Below are 22,259 nucleotides of genomic sequence, written 5' to 3' on the forward strand. Positions count from 1 at the left end.
CCAGCAAATGGGCCTCAGACACAGAATGCAAGCAAGCAATTACCCCTTACATCACAGATGTGATGTGAACTGATGTGAACACAGATGTGAACACAGATGTGAGCTGATGCAGCCGATGGCACAGAGAAGTTACTAACGATCAACAACTCCCCCATCTTCCTCTGGCCTCCCTTGGTCCCTCAGGCACATTCAAATATCAGCAACCTGAACAAAGAGGGTCTTCATCAGTGTTGAGGAGCCCTCAAACAAACTGAGACGCTCTCATGCAGCCAAAGTCCAAGTAACAGCCACCTTCTTCTTCAGCCATTCACTATCTTTCTTGTAAATGAGACATGTATGGTACTGGGCTTAAAGATACTAACAAAACAATTAGATCCCTTCAAGGTAACTCGCTTTTAGTGAAACTAAAAGCGTAACATCTATAACACACTCAGTTTATTTACATGTGTGAGAACTCCTCACTAGTCTGGGAGTCCTCTTCACACGATTCCCCCCAACAGCACTTAAGAGTAGTTGAAATTATCTCATTTATGCATTTACTTCTTCAGTGATTGGCACTGCACTAGAACAGAAGGTACAGGAGGGCAGGGGTCTCACCTGTGCTGTTCTCTACTATATTCGCAGCCCTAGGAACACAGCTTGGCACACAAAAGGTACTCAACACATACTTGTTAAATGAATGAATGAACGAATGAATAAATAAATAAATAAATAAATAAATAAATAAATATTTTATATTTCTAATTGAAAACCTAGAATGACTCATTGATTTGTCTTATTTTGAAAAAACAAGACTCATCAGATGAGTATACAGTAAGCATAGATCACGAGGAAGCCAATCACAGGCACTGAAATTTGGCATCCTACAGAAGGGAATATAAGAAGGTATCAAAGGGCTGCTTTTTTAACAAGGCTATCTTCAAGAAGTATAGAGATACAGTAGGAAGACTTTGTTCAGGAAAAACAAAAAAGACTATGACCACAAGCTTCCTTTTGACAGACATACTTCACCCCTTCATTCAAACATTACTGAGCCCCTACTTATGCCAACTAGCCCTGAGCTAAGTGCTAGGAAATTTAAAGAGAATAAGATGCAGGGCCCTCTAGAGAACAGAGGTAAACAAACTAGTAACAGAAAAGGCACCATGACCGAAGCTTATGCAGGGCATCAAGGCAGGAAGCAGACAAGGCTACTTGGGGAGGTAGGAAATATTAAAAATGCTACACTTTTATGCTTTAAAAGACACTTTCATAAATTTATTTTATTTGACCCTCACTACAACCCTGTGAGGTAGAGGGGGTAGGTGTGACCAAGATAAAGAAACCTCAGGTTCAGGATCTTATGTGACCTCTCTGGTCTTCCAACTCAATCCTGAGCTACGAAAGACCTCAGCGACAAGTGGGAACAAATCAAACTAGAAATCAACTCAGGAATATTAACATAAAGAAATAAGTCATCACCTTGGAGATGTGCAGAAGAGCGAGGAGAAAAAGAACAGAAGATAAGACAGGTAAGAAACAAGAGGGAAGAGAGTGACAGTAAAGACAGGAGCTGCCGATTTCCCCAAGAAGGATCTCATGGTAACCTCCCCACAGCCTCATGGGGGCAGATAAGGAAGAGAGAGGAGGACAAGTCCTGAACTACAGAGCCCAGACTGTAAACTGCTTTGAGGTGGTGATTTTCAGTGTATTCGGCACACACACTAGCACGCAGCCTTAGGATAATCACAAAACTCAGCGAAGTATGTTCATACTAACCAGAGAAGCAAACAGCAGATAGCTTTACAGAACTAGGGATCATTCCTGATTTTTTTAAAGAAATGTCCTTTAATTTCTCATTCTCCTTCACCACTAACCAATGGCCAATAAACTGTTTCTATTATTTTCCCATTCTATCTCAAAAGTAGTCTACGAGTATATTCCACACCAAAAGCTACTCTCTCCCACCCTTGGGTCCAGCTAAACCTCTTGTTGACAATTATTTCTCCACATCTATCTGAAAAGCAGCAGCAAAGGTTGATGGCAAGGTTGATGCTTTGGGGCAGACTCCCTCTGTTCACGTCCAGAAGCTACAGGACTTTGGACAAATTATGTTAAACGCCCTGGACCTCATTTCCCTCATCTAAGAAATGGGGCTAACAGTGGTTCATACACCACATGTGGTGATGTTAAAATGAGCATTTGCAAAGTGTGTCAGTCAGCATTATATAAATGCTAGTTTTTACAATTACCTAGCTCTTGGCCGAGGCCATCTCACTAGGTGGGAATAACCCAGCTTCACCTACCTGTAAAGCCATAAAACTCAAGGACTCACGAAATTCATCCACTTAAGGAGACCATCCCTTATTAAATGGCCCTAATCCCAATATAGCAGAAAGCACTACCAATAAACATACCGAGGAAACCAGTGGGATCATCCCTCCATTTCCTTCCACATATAATCCTTTTCTAAAACAGTCTACTCCTTTTTAGCTGGCAGGATCATAACAGAGCCTCAAAAGACCTGTTTCAGCAGGGGGCTGGGAAGCACCTAAGGAAGGGGAACGTCCTTGTCCCAGTGGACTCTGTCAAGAAAAGAAGGAGCTCAGGTCAGCCCCTCCAGAGTAGGGAATGACCCCTCCCATTCCTTCCACCCTCCACCCCCACCCCAGAGTGAGAGCCATCCCAGCCCTGCCTACACATCTGTGTGCAGATGAAGATGGTGTCATTTACTATTTTACTCAAATTCCCTAGATAAAGGCACTGAAGGCATTATGCTCAAGATCAAAGGCTGGTGATAGGGAAAATAGATAAGTGAAAAATCAAGGTGAACTTAATAAAACATCATTTAGAAACAGTGAGAACAAGGGAAATCATTTAGTCAGACACAAGACAGAAAATGCTGACAAGGATGAATGTCACTAGTAACGCACACCTTTGAACAATGGCCAGGTCCCTGCCCTCTTTCCCTCTTACTGGAGTTTGTAAAAACACCACAAATTATTCCTCCCTCCATCTACCCACACTGACTTAGGGCTGAATCTCCTGACTTGTTTTGGCCAACTGTTTATTCGATATATGACCCAGCGATTGCTAGAGAGCCTCAGGTAGTCTCTGGTCCAAGGGAAATGAGCTGACGCCATTTGGAGCCAACAAATGGAGCCAACCCCAGGCAACCTGCAGCCAGAGGCACAACCACCCCAGCCAATGCAGACAGGCGACGGAGAACAGACGCTTGTTACAGTAATGCCTATGAAGCTGTGAGAGAGGTTGGGATGGATTGTTACCAAACACAATGGCGGAAATGTTGGTGGGGAAGAAGAAACTTGTCAGCACGCAGCTTCCCCGGCCACGAGGGCCAGCAAGGCCACGAGGGCCAGCAAGGCCACGAGGAGGCCCTTGCAGGTGTATCACATCATCACCTCCCTTAAAAAGGAAAAGCAGAAACACGAGATCCAAGTAGCAAAGGCTGCCAGTCGGTTATAGAAACTTACTGTCAACTGTCACATATGCTACGCAGAGTGAAGGCAGGGACTCCTTTTTTCTGAAACCAGCCAGTAGGTTTTAGAACCTCCTGTGTAGCAGGACTGTGCCAAAGGCAGGTAAGTGACCTAGAGCTTACCTGGTAAGGAGGTAAAATCAACACAATAAAGCCCTTTCAAGACTCAGCAGGTAATCAGGTCATAAGACAGATTATGCTTCAATGGTAAATCAACACTTTTATCATCATTATTATTATTAAAGAGAAATTCACATCTGAAAGTGCATCTGTAGACAGATATAAAAAGGTCCCTGGTACTGATTGTACGCAAATGCAAGAGCTTCATGGGGATAGAAATACCAACTCACCCGGTGGCTAAGAGGCTCCGGTGCTTCAGGGTCCTGAAACATGACATCTGCTCAAAGATGGGGTGTGAGACGTCTAAGAGAAGAGGGTGAATTGGGAGGCGGGCGTACTTACCCCCAAGGTCAGCTGACAGATAAGAACACCTTACGTGACACCCACACCCCCACCCCCATCCCCACAAGGCAAGGTTATAGAATTTCTGCAAAGCTTTAAGAACTAAAAGATCAAATTCCATCCTACAAGAACACTTTTTGTAAAGCCATAGAAACTTCAAATTTCAGAAAAACTCCCCCAAGTACCATGTGTTCATATCTACTTTAAGGTATAAACATCACTGGACATATTTAAAGTGGAATTATTCCTGGAGTCATCCAGAAGTTAAGTAATAATGCGCTAAAGATAACCCTTACCCACCCCACCACACCATTCCCTACCAGAGTGATGGGAGGTCCCCTTGCTCCTTGCAAGCTGCCCAGCCCCCTTCCTTACTGCCCCACCACAAACTGCATTAAGAGACCAGACTCAAAAAGGAAACTATAGGGCGGGCCTGGTGGCTCAGGCGGTTGGAGCTCCATGCTCCTGACTCGAGGGCTGCTGGTTCGATTCCCACGTGGGCCAGTGGGCTCTCAACCACAAGGCTGCCAGTTCAGCTCCTCAAGGCTCCACCCCCTGCAACTAAGATTGAACATGGCACCTTGAGCTGAGCTGCTGTTGAGCTCCCGGATGGCTCAGTTGGTTGGAGCCCATACTCTCAACCACAAGGTTGCCAGTTCGACTCCCACAATGGATGGTGGGCTGCAGCCCCTGCAACTAACAACAGCAACTGGACCTGGAGCTGAGCTGCGCCCTCCACAACTAAGACTGAAAGGACAATAACTTGAGGCTGAACGGCACCCTCCACAACTAGGATTGAAGGGACAACAGCTTGACTTGGAAAAAAGTCCTGGAAGTACACACTGTTCCCCAATAAAGTCCTGTTCCCCTTCCCCAATAAAATCTTAAAAAAAAAAAAAAAAACAGGGAACTATAATTAGAAGTGACCATTGGCTACCCACTAGCCAGACACCAGAGAAGTCCCCTCAGGACTTATACTCTGGTTTCCACCCATCTCCCTGGAAATCCAAGCTTCCCACATGACCCTCAACTCTGTCACCTCCATGAGGCTCTGGTCATCACCTAATCTCACCCCAACTTCCTAACCACAACCCCCCCCCATATAAAATAAAGCTCACCATATCCCCCCTTCTCTACCACATCTCTAATAGTTCCCTTCCCCTTCTGGCTCTACCTGAAACCTGAGGACACTGCTTCCCTGCAGACTCTCAGGTAAGCCTTTCATTTCCTCCTACACCCGCATATTGCTTGTCTTAAGATGAGGCCAGTGTCCTCCCTGCTCACACACTGCATTCCGGTGCCTCCCCTCACACACAGAATACTTGTGTTGATCGCACTATCAGTCTATACACCAACTAGCCCCACCAACCTCAGCTGCAGTCTTTCACTCACTCACCCCCGCAAGCTCGTCCCAAGATTTCAGGGCCTGGTTCACTTTCTCTCCAGAACTAGCATTGATTTCAACATTTATATAGATGATACCTGATTTCTTTCTCTCTAATGAAGTTGTCCTCCACCCCACACCCACAGTGCTATCCTAGACCCATTCATTACCTATAACCTCCCCACCTCCAACACCTCCATTTCAATTTACGCTCCTGCTCACCCCTGGAAATCTAATTCCAACAACTCTTCAACCCTACTGGGACCTTGAATCCAAGTGACCCCATTATCTTGTCACAATTTATGATCCCCCTCAATTCTTCATTTCTTTTTTTCCCAATCTGGTTTCCACAGCCCATTTTTTAAAATCAGCCACCCCCCTTTTTTTTTAATTTATTGGAGTGACAATGGTTAATAAAATTATACCATGTTTCCCCAAAAATAAAACCTACCTGGACACAATCAGCTCTAATGTGTCTTTTGGAGCAAAATTAATATAAGACCCGGTCTTATGTTAGATAAGACCGGGTCTTATATTACATTATTTTAGGTAAGACCTGGTCTTATTGCAAAATAAGACCGGGTCTTATATTAATTTTTGCTCCAAAAGACGCATTAGAGCTGATTGTCCAGCTAGGTCTTATTTTCTGCGAAACACAGTAGGTTTCAAGCATACAATTCTATAATGTATCATCTATATATCACATTGTGTGCTCACCACCCAGAATCAGTTCTCCTTCCATCACCATATTTGACCCCCTTTATCCTCTTCTACCATCCTCCCTCCCCCTTACCTTCTGGTAACTGCTAAACTATTGTCTGTGTCTATGAATTTTTATTTCTTTGTCTTGTTCCTTTGTTGCTTTCAGTTTTATATCCCACATATGAGTGAAGTCATATGGTTCTTGACTTTTCCTGTCTGACTTATTTCGTTTAGCATAATTACCATATGACCCAGCAATCCCTCTCCTGGGTATCTACCCAAAAAATCTGAATTTATCCATAAAGATATATGTGCTCCCATGTTCACTGCAGCTTTACTTACAGTGGCCAAGACATGGAAAGAACCAGTGTCCTTCGATAGATGATTAGATAAAGATATACACAATGGAATACTATTCTGCCGTAAGAAAAGATGAAATAGTACCATTTGTGACAACGTGGATCTTGAGATTATCACGCTAAGCTAAATCAGCCCTTTCATTTTGCCTCAATCTTCTCCCTTTCCCCCTCCATCAAATTTACTCAATAAAACTCCAGTCTCAGTTTTGACCTTGGATCAATTGAAAGTATTTATTTGAGCACAGGCCATGTGCCAGATACAAAAGATTTAAAAACCTGTTGTTTTAAATACTGACTATATGTGAAAGAGTAAGTTTTTATATATGTAACTTATGATGAATGATAATTAAACCAACACTTTCAATTCACCTACCCACCCAAGTACCCTGGACAATCAGGCTTTTGTCCCACCCACCTTTCAAAGGAGCTCCACACTGTTAATTCAATTTTCAGTCCTCTCTAGGGCCAATGTCTGACACACATGTACCTCTATACCCAAGCACCATTAGTTTGTCCCAACAGAAGTAAAAGAAAACTAGAACACTTTGGAATACTTTGGGAAACATGTTGGAGCCTAAACTACATATTCTCGTTTGCAGGAAATGAAACGAACTTATCTTTTAGCTTCACTGATCGTTTTGTTTCTTACATTACAACCATGTACATACCACTTATAGTGCTTTAATTTTTTTTTTTTTTTTTTTGGTTTTCCCCTAAAAATACACATATGTCCAAATTGTCACCACAATTAACCATGTATTTCCATAGGTGTTCTCTATAGCATTTAACTAAAAAGCGAGAGTGGCCTGGAGCAGACACTGCTTTCCCTCCAGGCCCCTCACCTCACCGACTCCCACAACAGATCTTCCCTCTTCCTTGGTCAGGGATCATCCTCCCCACAAAGCCAGGCCCTTTGGGGAGGCTGGCTTGTCCCCAGCTCCAGAGGATGAAACCTGATGCCGCTGAACCACTGTTTCATGGCAGCAACATGGTCCTTACCTGTGAAGTGTTTGGGCTCAAGCTTGTGAGCCAACACTGGTCAATAAGAAATGGGAAGAATTCTGATGGAGATATCTGGAAAAAATAAATTGTTCTTAAAGGGACACAAAGAAGTAACTTCTTTTTCCCTGCCTTGGACATTGTTCTATCTGGGTGCAATGCTTACAATGGCTACAGTCATGTTGCCAGCCTGAGGGCAACTTGCCACCTGGAGGGCACTGAGGACGGCAAAGCAGGGAGGCAGAGTCTGGACCGTTGAGGTCACTAAACCACTGGATTAGCTGACTCCGGGGCGACCTTGCCTCAAGACTGCTTTTTATAGGAGAAAACATTTGTTATCATTTACATTTATATCTGGGTTTTCTATTACCTGCAACCAAGAACATCCCCGTAGATACTGAAATAAAATCTGACAGAACAAGAAACAAATACTAGTATAACTGAAAAGGCTGTAAAAGTTATATTCATCCTACTTCATTTCCTAAGATGCATTATTTTTATTTCCTATACCTATGAGGTAAACTAGATGTAGAAAGTAAAATTCTTAGAAGTCAGAAAGATGTTAACACTTTGTTATCTAGGACTGATAGTCCATGTGTAAAAGTAATTCCTTATATATTCCAAACATCTAGTGCTAGAGTTTTAAAAAGTACAGCTATTTTTATTTTAAACATTTTTTTCTTAATTGGGGAAGGGGAACAGTGTGTTTTTCCCAGGACACATCAGCTCCAAGTCATTGTCCTTCAATCTAGTTGTGGAGGGCGCAGCTCAGCTCCAAGTCCAGTCGACATTTTCAATCTATTTGCAGGGGGCGCAGCCCACCATCCCATGCTGGAGTGGAACCGGTAACCCTGTTGTTAAAGAGCACACGCTCTAACCAACTGAGCCATCAGCCGCCTCGCAGCTCAGCTCAAGCAGCTCAGCTCAAGTTGTTGTCTTTTATCAAGTTGCCAGTTGAGGAGGGTGCAGCTCAGAGGCCCATGTGGGAATCGAGCTGGCAACACTGTTGCTCAGAACTCCAGCTCTAAGAACTGAGCCATCTGGATGCCCTATTTTAAACATTTTGACACATATTTCTCAAATGCAGGATTCTTGAAACTTTGTTTCTAACAGAGATATCAAGTACCAACATAACAAAACACAATATATATACACCAATGAAATATAATGTTCAACTCAAATGTGTTTTATGTACATTTTAATATGTTCATTCCTTTTGTGGGAATCAAGTTTCATCTGCCTTTTAAGTCAATGCACAATTTCTTCTACTTTTCTTCATCTGAATTGGGGCTAGCCTATATTATCTGTGGTCTAAACCACTCACTAGGAAAAGAATCAGAGATACAAATAAAATGAGCAAAGCAGGAGCTAAATGGTGACCTCTAAACCTCCATTTCCAACAACTAAGGAAGCAGAAAAGTGGTGATAGGGTAAAGAGAGCCATCTTACTTATTTCCAATAATTATTATTAATAATTATAATGGCTTACAAAAGAGCTTTGTGTATATTAACTCAAGCAAACCTCCCAGTCCTAGTAAGCAGATACAGTCCTTATCACCAGGGGAGGATCAGAGAGGTTAGGCTACTACCAGGACTCGCAGGCAAGCTCCCACACTGCTCACTTAATTGAGTCTAACATTAATGGAAGTGGTAAAGGAGGTACAGGGAGGCATACCCAGAAATATGTTTTTTAAGTACCTAAGCAAGATCTGGTAGAAGTCACAGAACTAAATATATACAAAATCCAAAAGAGAACCCAGAAGTTGGTTTATTTAGGACACCAGAGCCAGCTTGGAAGTGGAATGACCTTCCTCCTGGACAGCTTAAAAGGGTGGCCTTCGTGTGAAATTAACTCAACAAAGACTGAAATGGTCTTCCGCAAAGGGCTCTCTTTACCTCCAGAAAATCATCACACACTCCCTGCTCTGTCGGCAGTCACAAACACCGTCACAGCTGCTATATCCCTTACACAAGAAACCAAAGGCCCTTCTGGTTGCTGGGCAGCCAATCTTCTCACTTCCAGGCCACAATCTGCTGAAGGCATGGGAAGGCCTGAAACTCACAACCTAAAGAATGGTGGTGGATAATTTATCACTGAGTCCAATGTAACATGATACGGCCACTTAAGTATTATGTAAGTCTTCAATTACCATGTTTCCCCGAAAATAAGACCTAGCCAGACAATCAGCTCTAATGCATCTTTTGGAAGATAAAAATTAATATAACACCTGGTATTATATTATATTATATTATACACAGTCTTATAGTAAAATAAGATCGGGTCTTATATTAATTTTTGTTCCAAAAGACGCATTAGAGCTGATTGTCCGGCTAGGTCTTATTTTCGGGGAAACACAGTAGTGATGTGGAAAATGTCCAAGGCATGTTAAGTCAAACATATAGTTAGACTATACATAATGACTATTCACGTAAAACTTTATGTGTGTGCGTTTTCAAGACAGAGAGGGAGCAGGCACGCTGAGAGAGAGGAGAGAAGACAGTGCACATGAACAAAAGCAAGCACAGAAAGCATATTTACCCAATTTTAACAGTGCTTATCAGAAGATTACAGAATTTCAAGATCTTTTTCATACAGAAATTATTTTTTGCTTATTCGTATTATTCAGATGTTTATAATGAGTATATAAAATTGTATAACCAGAAAAAACTATAAAGCTATTTTTTCATTTTGGAAAAACAAAAGCTGCCAGAGTACTTCAGAAAAAGATTATATTTTAAAGCCTATTTACCATAAAAAAGAAAAGAACAACTCAGTAGACATGACACCAGGCCATAAGTTTCTACAAACTTGTTGTACTTTTCAACTCTGAAGAACACTCACAATTCAAACAATATACATGAGGTTAGACAATTAAGTTCACAAACTCATCCTAGAAAAAGTGCTACACACCTCATTGCCGAATATCACTACGGTCACCTTCGAAGTGCTCCCCTTGGGAAGCTCTGCACCGACACCAGTGCCTTGTCCACCCTTCAAAGCAGTTTTGGAACTCTTTTTCTGGAATGGCCACTATCTTTGGGTAAACAAAGAAGTCACTGGGGGCCAGATCAGTGAGTAGGGAGGGTGTTCCAATACAGTTATTTGTTTACTGACTAAAGAACTCCCTCACAGACAGTGCCGTGTGAGCTGGTGCATTGTCGTGATGCAAGAGCCATGAATTATTGGCAGAAAGTTCAGGTCGTTTTCGTCTTTTCCATGCAGCCTTTTCAGCACTTCCAAACAGTAAACCTGGTTAACTATTTGTCCAGCTGGTACAAATTCATAATGAATAATCCCTCAGTTATTAAAAAAAGGTTAGCAATATCATTTCAACAAGTTCGCGAACTTAATTGTCACACCTTTCGTACATGGGCACAGGCAGAGATGTAAGAAGTGCTGTTTTGTGTGGGAATGTGCCAGAATGCCTTTCCAGAACTACTTTCTCAAAAATATGAGCCAGAATGAGATTCAGTCTACAGCAACAGGATAAGTGATCCAAGGCTGGCCAATAAGTACCTCATCTCCCTCACCCAATGATTGGAACAAGAATGGACCCATGACCCAAATAGGTCCAATCAATCAGAATGGCCTCAGGAACTGGGGTAGGCCCCAGGGGACGGGCACACTCTTCTCAAGGGTCACTAGCTTTCAGAGACCATCTCTCTTGCACCTGGCAGAAGCTGCTGGAGAATGAAACAGAGGCACAGAAAATAAACACAGAACCCAGAGTGCAGAGGAATACTTTCCAGCAAGCTGGGGAGGTGGGAAAAAAGAAAGTGAACATGAGAGTGGGTGAGTGTCCTAGACACCACTTAATACCCTGTCAACAGCTATATCTGAAGTCAAATGGTCCCCCTACACTAGTTGCATGTGTCATTAAATTCCATCTTTTTGGGTTAATTTGAGCTACCTCAACCAAGAGTCCTGATTAGTACAAATACACTCAGCATATGCTACCATTCTAGTGGAACAAAAAAAAGCCCAGGCTGGTTAAACACACACACACACACACACACACACACACACACACACACACACACACACACACAGGGTTGCCAGGCGCTGGAGGGAGGAGGGAATAAGGAATGGCTGCTTAATGGTTACAGGATTTTCTGTTGGGGTAATGAAAATGTTTTGGAACTAGTGGTTGCAGAACACTGTAAATGTACTAAAAGCCATTGAATTGTTCACTTTAAAATGGTTAATTTTAGATTATGTGAAATTCACTTCAATAAAAAAAAAATTTAAACATACGCACAATACTGCAATGCATTTCTTAACCCAAGAGTTTTTAAGTATACCTATCAAAATTTCCTAGAAGAGGAAATTGCGTCAAACGATATGTAAACTTTTAATACCATTGATACATATCAACAAATTACTTTCCAAAAAGATCATACCAAATTATAGTCCTATCAAAGAAAGGTGTGTTGGAGACCTAACACTGTGTACTATCATTAGGAAAAAAAGGGAGGAAAAGCAATTTTGCCAAGTAAATATATTTTAATCCGTAAAGTTATGTATCTTAGATTATTAGTGAAGAGTGACATTTAAAATATTGAGTCGTCATTTCTTCATTTGTAAGTTTTGACTTACAACAATTTGTAACATATACATATAAGTATGTATATGTTTTGAATATTTATTTATTATAATTTTTCCTGTTCATATATTGAGGATATAACTATTTCCTCTCCTGTAAGTTTCAAATATTTTTCCAGTTATTTACTTTTTGAGTTAAAGGTGATGTGTCTGTTTGTGGTATTTATTTTAGGAGCAGAAATAGTGAAATGGAAACATTCTCTCAAAAATAATTATCTGCAATATGATGCAGAGAGAAAGAGAGAGAGAGAGACAGAGACGGAGAGAGAGAGAGAGAGAGAGAGAGACTAAGTGACACTTTACTTCCACTCCGGAAGTTCAGCAAAAACCCTCCTACATTCAGCCTATCTGGCCCAAACACATCCTCATTTTATCAGATGTAAACATAAAATCATGGAATAAAGAGGTCAGCAATGTTTGCACCAGAAATATGACCAGACCGAAATAAAACACACCAATTCCTTTAAAAAGTTTAAACATAAAGAAACAACATATGTCGTCAGTTCCTCTTTCTTCCACGCAGCCTTAAAATACTATCAAAGATTTCGTTGAAAGAATTTTCACCACTAATTATAACAAGTACTTTTGGAGGGATGGTGACAGTTTTAGGTTTTTGTCAATTCAAAATTTTACAATCGTGTCTTTCCAATTTTGTTTCCCAGAGAAAATATCTGAGGTACTTGCCTAAGCCTCACCACGCCGGTCCTTACTTACCAACAGCTCTCTGACCCTGCTGCCTCTTCTCCCCACACCCAGTCACAGTTTTCCAACCTCTTTTCCCTCCTGTCCAGAGAAATAAATAGTCCTTTCTTACAGCTATTCTCCTTGGGATCCAAGGGGTGGGTCTGATAATAAGTGTGTGTACACAAGGGACAAAGTTAAAGGGCTCTTTTAGGACATCTAATTCATGATCTTAATCATTACTGTAACGATGGGAACTTCTGGCTGGTGAAAACAATCTTTGGGGCAGGAAAGCTTTAGGAATTTTTCAAAACATCCACACAGGTGGCTGCTACTCCCCCACAGAGTTAGAATCATCTATTTGGAAATCACATTTGGGGTTGGTTTTTTTTTTTTTAATAATTATTTGTTCCAGACTTGGACTGCAAGCTCTGGCGTCCCCACAACGCCTATGTACAATGCCTGGCACATGGGTGGTGCTGAATAAAAACGGGGACTCTGGAGCCAGCTTCCTGAGTTCAAATCCTCATTCTGTCACTTGCTGGCCGCGTAACCTTGGACAAGGTTCTTAACCTATGTGTGTTTCATCTGTAAAATGAGGATAATGATATTACCATCCCACTTGGGCGGATTGAATGGGTTAATACATGCAAAAGTATTTCTGGCTGTGCTTGGCATTTGGAAAGTGATAATTAAATCACTGTAATGCTAATTATTATTATTACAAACAAGGAAGAATGTTACCAAGAGGAATCAAGATGAACAGCAGCTGTTCATGTTCTCAATGTGCTTATCATCTAGTGGGGGAGATAAGGCAGAAACATAAATAAAAACACAAAGCCAAAGGCTATAAATGCCAAATAAGACGCACAGAATGTTATGGGAATTCTGAGGAAAGATCATTTCAGGGCAGAGGGACAAACAAAGCTTATGTGGAAGATGTAATCTGCTTGTGCTGGCTCCTGGAGGAATTTTAGATGGCAAGATGGGGAACACCGTCTGGGAAAAAAGATGATGTATTTAGTTTTGATTCTCTGAGAAGCAGACACCAAGATAGAAATAGACATTCAAAAGATTTATTGGAACTGTCTGTGAAGGATAAAGGGGAAGACCTGAGAAGGAAGGGAGAGGCTTCAGACCCAGATCGGAATGCATGTCTGACCCCTGTTGAAGGAGCGGAAAGAAAGGAGGGCTGAGGAGGTAGTCTCAGACTTCAGCACAGGTCTGAGAAGGTCTTAGTCGGCCAATGTGGAGTCCTCATGCCAAAGCCACCCTTCAGAGCCATCTGGGTCTCGCAGGAATGGGCCGCGTTAGTACGCATTCCTGGTTGCTCAGTAACTAGCTGGGAGTAGCCCAAAGAAACTCAGCTTTGGCTGAAAAGTGGTGGTGGACAGAGGGCAGCAGCTGGAGCCATCATCATCCTCACCGCAGCAAGAGATGTGAATGGCACATTCTCATGGCTCCTACAGTTGGGAATAAGCAATACTGGGACATATGTGTCCGTGAAAGCATGCTTGAGGGTCAGTGAATATACCACCATTAAAATCAAACACAAAACAATATCAGTGGGCTCCTTATCTTTTTCAAAAGGGATTTTTTTAAACTAAACCACAACTGCAATAGCGAAATCAAAGTACATATTTAATGTTAAAGATTACAACTAATAGTGTTCAATATCTTCCAGATGTGCTTTCAGTCTCTAAAACAATACAGAAGATACAAAAATGATTATGAAACATCTCTTTTCTAAAAATAAAAGTTAAAACCCTGAAATGGGAATTCAAAAGTAACTCAGAAACAAAACTCCACTAAGAATCTAGAAGGCAAATTCTTGAGGAACTGGTTGCTTAAGGCAGCAATTTGAGCAAATGAGAACATGAGAAAACATTTTTAAAAAACATAAAGTACTATATGAACATGAGAAATCAATGCAGTAGAGTTACATCTTATGTGGATTAAGCCACATTTAAGGCAAAAATGGAGAAAATCAAAATTACCCTTAAATACTTAAACCACACCCAGCAGGGGAGATGCTCCCATAGTGAGAGGCATGAAGGAGAGAGGACCACTGAGGACCCAGCAAATTCTCTCGTCCCACCTCACATCACTATGGGGCACATAGTCACTACGTGGAAGGGCAGGCAACATCTGCACCGCTTTGAACTGTCCTCATTATATATATTTACCCCTTCTGGCCAAGCATTTAATACATAAGTTAAATGTACTTATGAGATCACTTCCCAAAAGAACAACAAAATGTCTTACAGATTACAATTACTTCCTTTAGTTTAAGGAGCTACTTGGCACAGAAGAGGGAGCAAGACATACTCAGTTCCCTTCACTACACCAGTGAGAAAACTTGCTCAGCAATTCATTTTACGTCTTACCTGCACAGAGACGAGAGAAGCCGTTGCACGAGAGCCCCCCACACCACAGCGCCCAGCACCCCATTCCTGTCTCCTCCAGGTGGCATTAGAGAAAGAAGTGCCCCTCTGGTCAAGCCTGATCTCCTGCCCCACTTCTTGATCCCCTGTAGACCATACCTTTCTCCATTTTTATCCCCTTTCTCTCTATTGTTTATTCATTTGCGCTTTTATTAATCCTTTTCCTAAATATAAATAACTCAAATTCTTCAGTCTTAAAAAATACAAAAATCATATTTGCTTGTGTAGTTGCATGTGCGCACACACACGTCTACCCATCCTCCATCTGGAATTTCCCTTTCTCTTCCTAGCACATTAATCTGTACTGTTTCTGTTGCAAGACCCAGAAATACAACTCAAGCCAATTATAACACAAACAGGATGTTACCAGCTCCTGCAACGGAAAAGCTCAGAGGTAAAGCTGGCACTGCATGACTGAACCCCTCAGCTCCCACGGGGTCCACTGGGCCCTTCTCACTTTCCATCTCTCCACTCTGCCTCCCACTGAGTGTGAATTCAATTTGAGGCAGGTGCTCTCCACATGAGGAGAAAGATGAACATCTGCAGCCCAGACTACATCCTCACGGTTGGCAATCCAGAAGGATGGAAGCCTCGGTCTCCTGGCCTCTTTTGCTTCAAATCTCAGGGATACAGGGACTCTATCACAAGGGAAGACATCAGATTTGCCTCCATTCTCTGCTTAAAACTCTTCCCCAGATTCCCAACATCTACCCACATCACAGGATAAAAGCCACTGTAAACTTAACTCCATGGTGGCCACGCCATTACCTTTGCAAAAGCTCCTCTGCAATCCCCTCACCCCCAACTCATCCACCTGAGAATCTCATGTATTCATTATTCCAAACCCACCTCAGACCCAACCTCCCTCAGGACACACTGATGACCTCCTCAGAAGGGCTTTCGGCCCCGCCTCCTCTGTACCTTGCAGCCACCTCTATAGTTTCATCCCACTCCACTGAGGTACTAGCACACTGGTGGCAAATATAGTTGTCTGTCTCTTCTACCAAACAGTAAGTCCTGGGCTTGTGCTTTTTTAATCTCTGAAAACACAGCCCTACCCAGCAGAGAGAAAGAGAGAGCCACATTTGTGAAACTGAATTTTTTTTTAAAAATCCAAGGATAATTGTTTACTACATTTATATATTATTTTCAATTTTACAGTACAGTAACTTATATTCCTTCCTTTTAAAACACCTTTAAATTTTAAATTGAATCAATTTGCTATTTTTGAAGTAAACTTGATATTTTAAATAACTAATTCTCTAGTTTTATCTATGGTACTCAGTTTGGAGAGCAAAGATCAGTAAACAGCTGATAAATAAAGCACTTACAAACAATAAAAATGCAAATTATAAAAGTTTACATCAAAATATTCTGGATCTACCAATTTTTCTCCCTTCTCAGAAGCCAACCTTTCCCGGTTATTTCAAACAACACATCTGAGCTAAAATAGACTTTTATTCTAGGTTCACTTTTCTCACATCAGAAGTCTAGACAATCTTAAGCCTTAGAAGCAGGGATGGTGTGTTTGTGTTACACCTATGTGTCCAAAGTTCATTTTATATACCAGAGGTTATAGATATAAATGTTAGTAATTGGTGAAAAAATAGCAAAGGGAACATTCTGGCAAAATCACTTAGCTTCAAACAAGGTCAACTGAGAGAGACCATATTAAGATTGCCTGAAGATCTGAAATTACACCTCCCAGCTTTGGTCTAGTTGTAAAATGTCCATGTGGCACTAACGTCCATGCAAATATTCTACCACATGCTAGGCCTGCCATGGGCATGAAGAGGCCAATGAACACAAAAACATAACAGCTTTTTATCTTCTGCCATGATCAAATCAAATATAGCTTCAAGTCTTCCTAGAAGAATGTGGTAAAACAGAACAGGCAGAGAGTAGCAGCAAAACTCAAAGTAATATTTTTGTAAAACATGCAAAATCTATTGTACTTTTGTTTATATGTTAACACTCATTCTGATGGGTACATATATTTTCTGGTGTATACATACATATATATGCTTTTGAGTCAGATAACTAGCAAAAGTACAACATAGGTTTTATAATCATGAGTCCCAGCTCTGCCACTGATCAGCTGGGAGCTGGTAGACAGTGGTTAACCTCACTGAGACTTAATTTCCTCACCTGTATAGGCTGAAGGTAGGAACAACTACCTTCAAAATAGGTTGTGGGAAAATTCAATGAGATCATAACGATAATTAACAACCACATTATCGCTTTCTATCCTCTCATTAAGCTCCAGACCCCTAGTCCCACAACCTCACATTTCCATTTGTGTCTTGCCTTTTTCTCAAAGTCCACACACATGACCCCAAACTCATCTTCCGCTGTCATTAGCTAGGATCTCTTACCAACTCTTCTGGTCCATTCTCCCAAACACCTCACACCAATTATCACATTATAAAAACGTGGTTATTGCTACTCAGACCACAGTGGAGGTGGCAGTTTCAATCCTTGCTGCTGGCAGGGCCGGGGGAGCAACACTCAGGAACGCACTGTGACTCAAGCCTTAAACATGCTCAAACCCAGCAATTTGATTTCAGTGGAATCCATGATATGGAAATAATGCAAAAATATAGAAAAATTTGCTTCCTAAAATGTTTACGGCAGTATTATTTATAATGGAGAAAGAGAAAGAGAGGACAAGAGAGGGAGTGGGAAAATAATTTAACCATCCAAGAAATGGTAAACTAAATTATGATACTAGCCTCAAAAATGTTTGTAGTTAATAAAAATGAGAGGAACAAAACATAGGCAAATACTAATATAAAACAAGTTTAAAAGGAAACATTTAAAATCGTAAGTGAACTTAAAGCAGCAGATGCACAAAAGGAAATATACCAAATTTCCTTCTATACTGCTTTATCAATATTGGAGCATTTGTAAGAGATTTTGTAAGACCTCTCTGGTCACAAATATTTGGTCCAAACCACGGTATCACTTGATTTGAGTTGACTGTGGCATCTGATCCCAAATCTCTTTTCCTTCAGGTTCATCAACTCCTCACCTAGCTTCTGCACACCTCATCTCCATTATTCAGTTAGAGACCACTCCTGCTGCACTGGCCTTTTATAATCCAACTCCTCCTCTCCATTCATGGAGCTTATTTCAGGCCCTCAACATCTGTCTGCTCTGTCATTGCCTGTGTTCAGTGCCACCCCTCCCATCAGCCTCAATCCATTTTTCCCTGCCCTGCTTGCAAAGAGGAAGCTCTCAAATCTTATCTTTTAGCCTGCTGAGAATTCTCCAAGCAGGCCCTCTCACCGTCAGGATAAGATCTGAGCTTCTAATTCAGGCAAACAAAACCTTTCTGATCTGGCCCCAGCCTGCTTCAGCTTCTCCAGGTGGGGCCAACCTACTCTTCTCCTCCCCCCAGGACTCACCAGTCCAACTCACTTATCTGACACTGCGGAAGCCCTCAGGGCCAGTGTTCTAGATTTATATACACTGTTTTGGAACTCAGTAGCCACTCAACTTTTAATTAGACATGGAATCTTTGCTGGAGAAAGATAGCAATAATACACAGTATGGTTTTTTTTTGTTTTTTTTTTTTTTTTAGTCATTTATTTTCCCAATAATGACTGCAACAGGGCAGGGAGAACTGAAAGTCAGGCGACATAACACCTCTTTGATTTTCCTCTAACATAATACATATAGACCATTTAGTACATAGTGTGGCGCCTTATCAGGCTTGTCTGTGCCTCAGTTTCCCCCTCTGTAAAATAAAGTTAATAACACCAGGCCAATCTACAATATACAGCAAGGTCAAAGTAGCTAAGGAAGTTCTAATTGGAGTCATTACCATGATAAGAAATACTACACGTTTCAGAGCTAAGTATGTGTTTCTCAGCCAGTTGTCTTAAATACAGACTAATTTTTATGAAGCGATAACAAGTCCATCACAAATATCAAAATAAAAAAGGGGGGGACCACGTATCAAAATGCTTGTATTATCCTATTAGTGATATAAGACAAGTAATGAGAGAAGAAATTGTTAAATGCCTACTTCAAGCTGGAATAGTTTATACATCATACTCAAAATAACCTTTACAAGGCAGACATTACCACACCCATTTTACAGAGTAAAGAAACTGATGTTGAAAGACATGCTAAGTAACTAGCCCAAAGTCATGCAGCTTTGCTGCAAATCCAGCGCTATCATCTTTGTATGTAAAAGAATGTTATCTTTATTATCACTTGAATATAAAATATATGAAAAGCAAGAGTATCACCATACATGAGTAAATATACAAATAAAAATACGGTAATAATTTCTATTCATTTCCTTCAAATAGTTTTCTTAATCTTGGTTAATTCCCATCTTTCAGATCAAAAGACCTTTTTTAAAGTAGACTTTTTCTTAAAGTAGCAAACAGAGTAAGAGATGTGGCAGGAACTAGTGCATTAATGTACTATTTATTTTTTTAAGTCTTTAAGCCACAGTTGTAAGCAAAAGTTTATGTTAAACATTATCACTAGAATTCCTCACATTTACAAAAATCTAGTCCCTACGTATAAAAATTACAGTAATAAAGTAAACTGGGTCATTCCACAAACAAATGTGTCAACAAAAAACAACATACACTAAGGAAATATCAAAAAAAACCTCTCCATGTTCCACAACTAAAGTCATAATGAGCTCAATGAATGATAAAAGAAAGTTCCTCAAAATAAGACACACATAAAGTGAAACCACAATTACACAGCCTTGAAAACTGCTTTCTCAGAATGGTAACAATGTACTGTGTATCTCCAAGAAACCAAAATGATCTAGGTTTAATTGATTCTGCCTTTATAAAACGTAATCAACTTAATCCTGTAGACTTGGACAGAACAAAAGTTGAAATTCTCTACCACAGAAAAAGTCCCAAAGTATCAAACGCTTTAAAATATTGCTCAGGTCTCCTTTATCAAGTGTGTCTCTGCAGTAGGTGTAATCAGTCACTACTAAACCTCCGCACAACGCAACCTGTGTGTGGCAACCGGCCTGTGCGGGGCATTTTACTACAGGAAGTAGAAAGTTCAGTTTACCAAGAACACATTTTACTTTCAAAGGTCTTGAAAACTAATCCCTCTAACAGTAACTAATGTACATTTCATTGCAAACTGAACAAGACAGTGTAATCTCAAGGAATCCGAGAATGTAAAGAACTTCACTTGGCAAAACCAGCTGTGCATGTGGGGGGCTGTGTGTGTCTGTTCCCTTTAGAGGTACTTCACAGGGTATAAACAGAAATAATTTGCAACTTCAAATCTCATGAACAAGATCTTTATCTAAAATTCTCACCTATAAAATGAATTCTTTTGTGCTCTATTTCCTCAAAGGACAGACATATTAAGACGGTGTGCCCTAAATCAGGTGATTTTTGCTTAATTTAGGAATAAAAGTGGCATCTAAAATAAAACATAAGGTGTCCTTGTCTCGGCCCCCAGATACACAGACAAGTCTGTGTATAGACAGCAAGAGTGTTTTCACCCCAAACAAAAGTTAAGACGAAGGAAGTAAGAAAATAGAAACCAAAACAGCCTAGCAAACCAGCGACAGCTTCACGTGCAGCAGGTGACGGGGAGCCTTGGGGACACTTCACACCCGCGGGCGAGCTTCGTCGCTGATCAAGTGCAGGCCGCCGGGGCTCTGCAGACCCTGCACCCAACAATCTCACCCCAACGGAGGGCACACACCCATGGCTGTCACCCTGGCAGTGAGAGAATCAGCCTTCCGGCATCCAGGAAAGTCACTCCGCGCTCCACGCAAGGACACAAAGAAACTGAAGCGGCCAGACCCCAAAGGAAAGACAGAATTTTAAGGAGGGGCATCGTTAAGATACTAGACTTAAATTAAAAGTACCCTAGGACCATTTGGAGTCTCAGTCTATTTGGGGACTCGGGCTCAAAAGCAACAATAAAATTTAAAGGGGGGCGGGGAGCGAAAGAGAAGACCCTTCAATCCAGTTTACGCCGGGATGCTTGGGGTCTCCGTTCACTGAGGGTCTCGGACTCAAAACCCAAAGCTCCAAACGTCGGCGGGGATGACAGTTGAACGTGTGTGCGCGAGGACCAGCCAGCCACCCGGGGCCAGCACCGCCGGAGGAGGACCGCCGTGGCTGCGCCCACCCCCAGGTCACCGGCAAGGCTGTGGGTGCGTCCGCCCGCGGGCCAGCCCGCCCGCCGCGGGAGCCCCGCCGCCACCCCAGCGCGCGCCCTCGCGCAGCGCAGCCCCGACGCCCACGCGGCCCGCGAGCGAGCGACCGCCCGGCTCCGGCGCCCCGGCGCGCGCCTCACCCAGCAGCGCCCGCAGGTGCTTCAGGCGGGTCAGCACGTCCTTCTTGGGGTCCAGCACCTTCTGGGTGGACTTCTTCACATCCCCGTGGCTTCTTCGGGAGAACATCCCGCCACGGGAAGCCTAGTCCCCGCCGGCGCCGCGCGAGTTACCGCATAGGGTCGGGCCGGCGCGTGTCGCGCGGGCCACTCACCGCCCCCGTCCCGGCCGCCGCTGTGGCCGCTTCAGGGGTGGCTACAGGAAGGAGGGGCGGGCGCGGCACCACGAGGGGAGGGGAGGAAGGCGGCGTCAACCAGAAACCGATGGCCCCGCCCCGCGGGAGGCACCAGCCGGCCCCTCCGGCGCGGCGCACGTGTGCGCGGTTTCGACCCCTCGCAGCGGAACGCCTGGAGCGCTGAGCCGACGCCGCCAATCACAAAGAAGCTTGCCCCGCGTACGTGCTGTACTACAAGTCCCGGGATGCACCGCGACAGAGCCCTTCAGTCAGACTGGCGTGTCTTTGGCACAATGGAAGTCTGTGGGCCGGCTCTAATCACGTCCCCACCCACCCACCCCCGTTCCTACCGGGCCGTGGGCCGCAAGTCTTCCTGGGAAATGTAGTTATGCAGGAGGCGAGGCACTGCGACCACCTGTCCAGGTTCGCGAACGCTTGACCATTATCCTCCTGAGGTTGGCCGGGGGAGGCCCAGGGCCCCGGTACATTTACTCTGTGCCCACCGCAGTACCCTTTAGTGCAACATCAGCCACAGAAACATCTCAGGAAGAAAACTTTCAAGGCTTTTAAAATGCAGCTCATTTTAAAGTGTAGCTTCTGCATTTACACCAAGGAGCCAGGGAGAAAGT

The 22,259-nt window shown here is 42.5% G+C and overlaps 1 protein-coding gene across 16 annotated transcripts in view; it reads right to left on the minus strand.

Annotated features, from left to right (window-relative positions):
• RALGAPA2 (Ral GTPase activating protein catalytic subunit alpha 2) overlaps window positions 1-21,652 on the minus strand; it is a gene marked incomplete at its 3' end in the record, with an annotated part of 326,498 nt that extends 304,846 nt beyond the window's left edge. For 15 of the 16 annotated variants that reach the window (XR_013992302.1, XR_013992303.1, XR_013992304.1 and 12 more), the window contains exon 1: window positions 21,419-21,652. Coding sequence is in view for 12 of the 16 variants with exons in the window: in XM_081034222.1 (XP_080890348.1) it covers window positions 21,419-21,524 (106 nt within the window). The remainder of the gene's footprint in view (window positions 1-21,418) is intronic. The other variant, XM_081034223.1, reaches the window with a different exon arrangement.
• Window positions 21,653-22,259: the final 607 nt, after the last annotated feature.

Source organism: Rhinolophus hipposideros, assembly GCF_964194185.1.
Source record: "Rhinolophus hipposideros genome assembly, chromosome: 22".
Lineage (NCBI taxonomy): Eukaryota > Metazoa > Chordata > Mammalia > Chiroptera > Rhinolophidae > Rhinolophus > Rhinolophus hipposideros.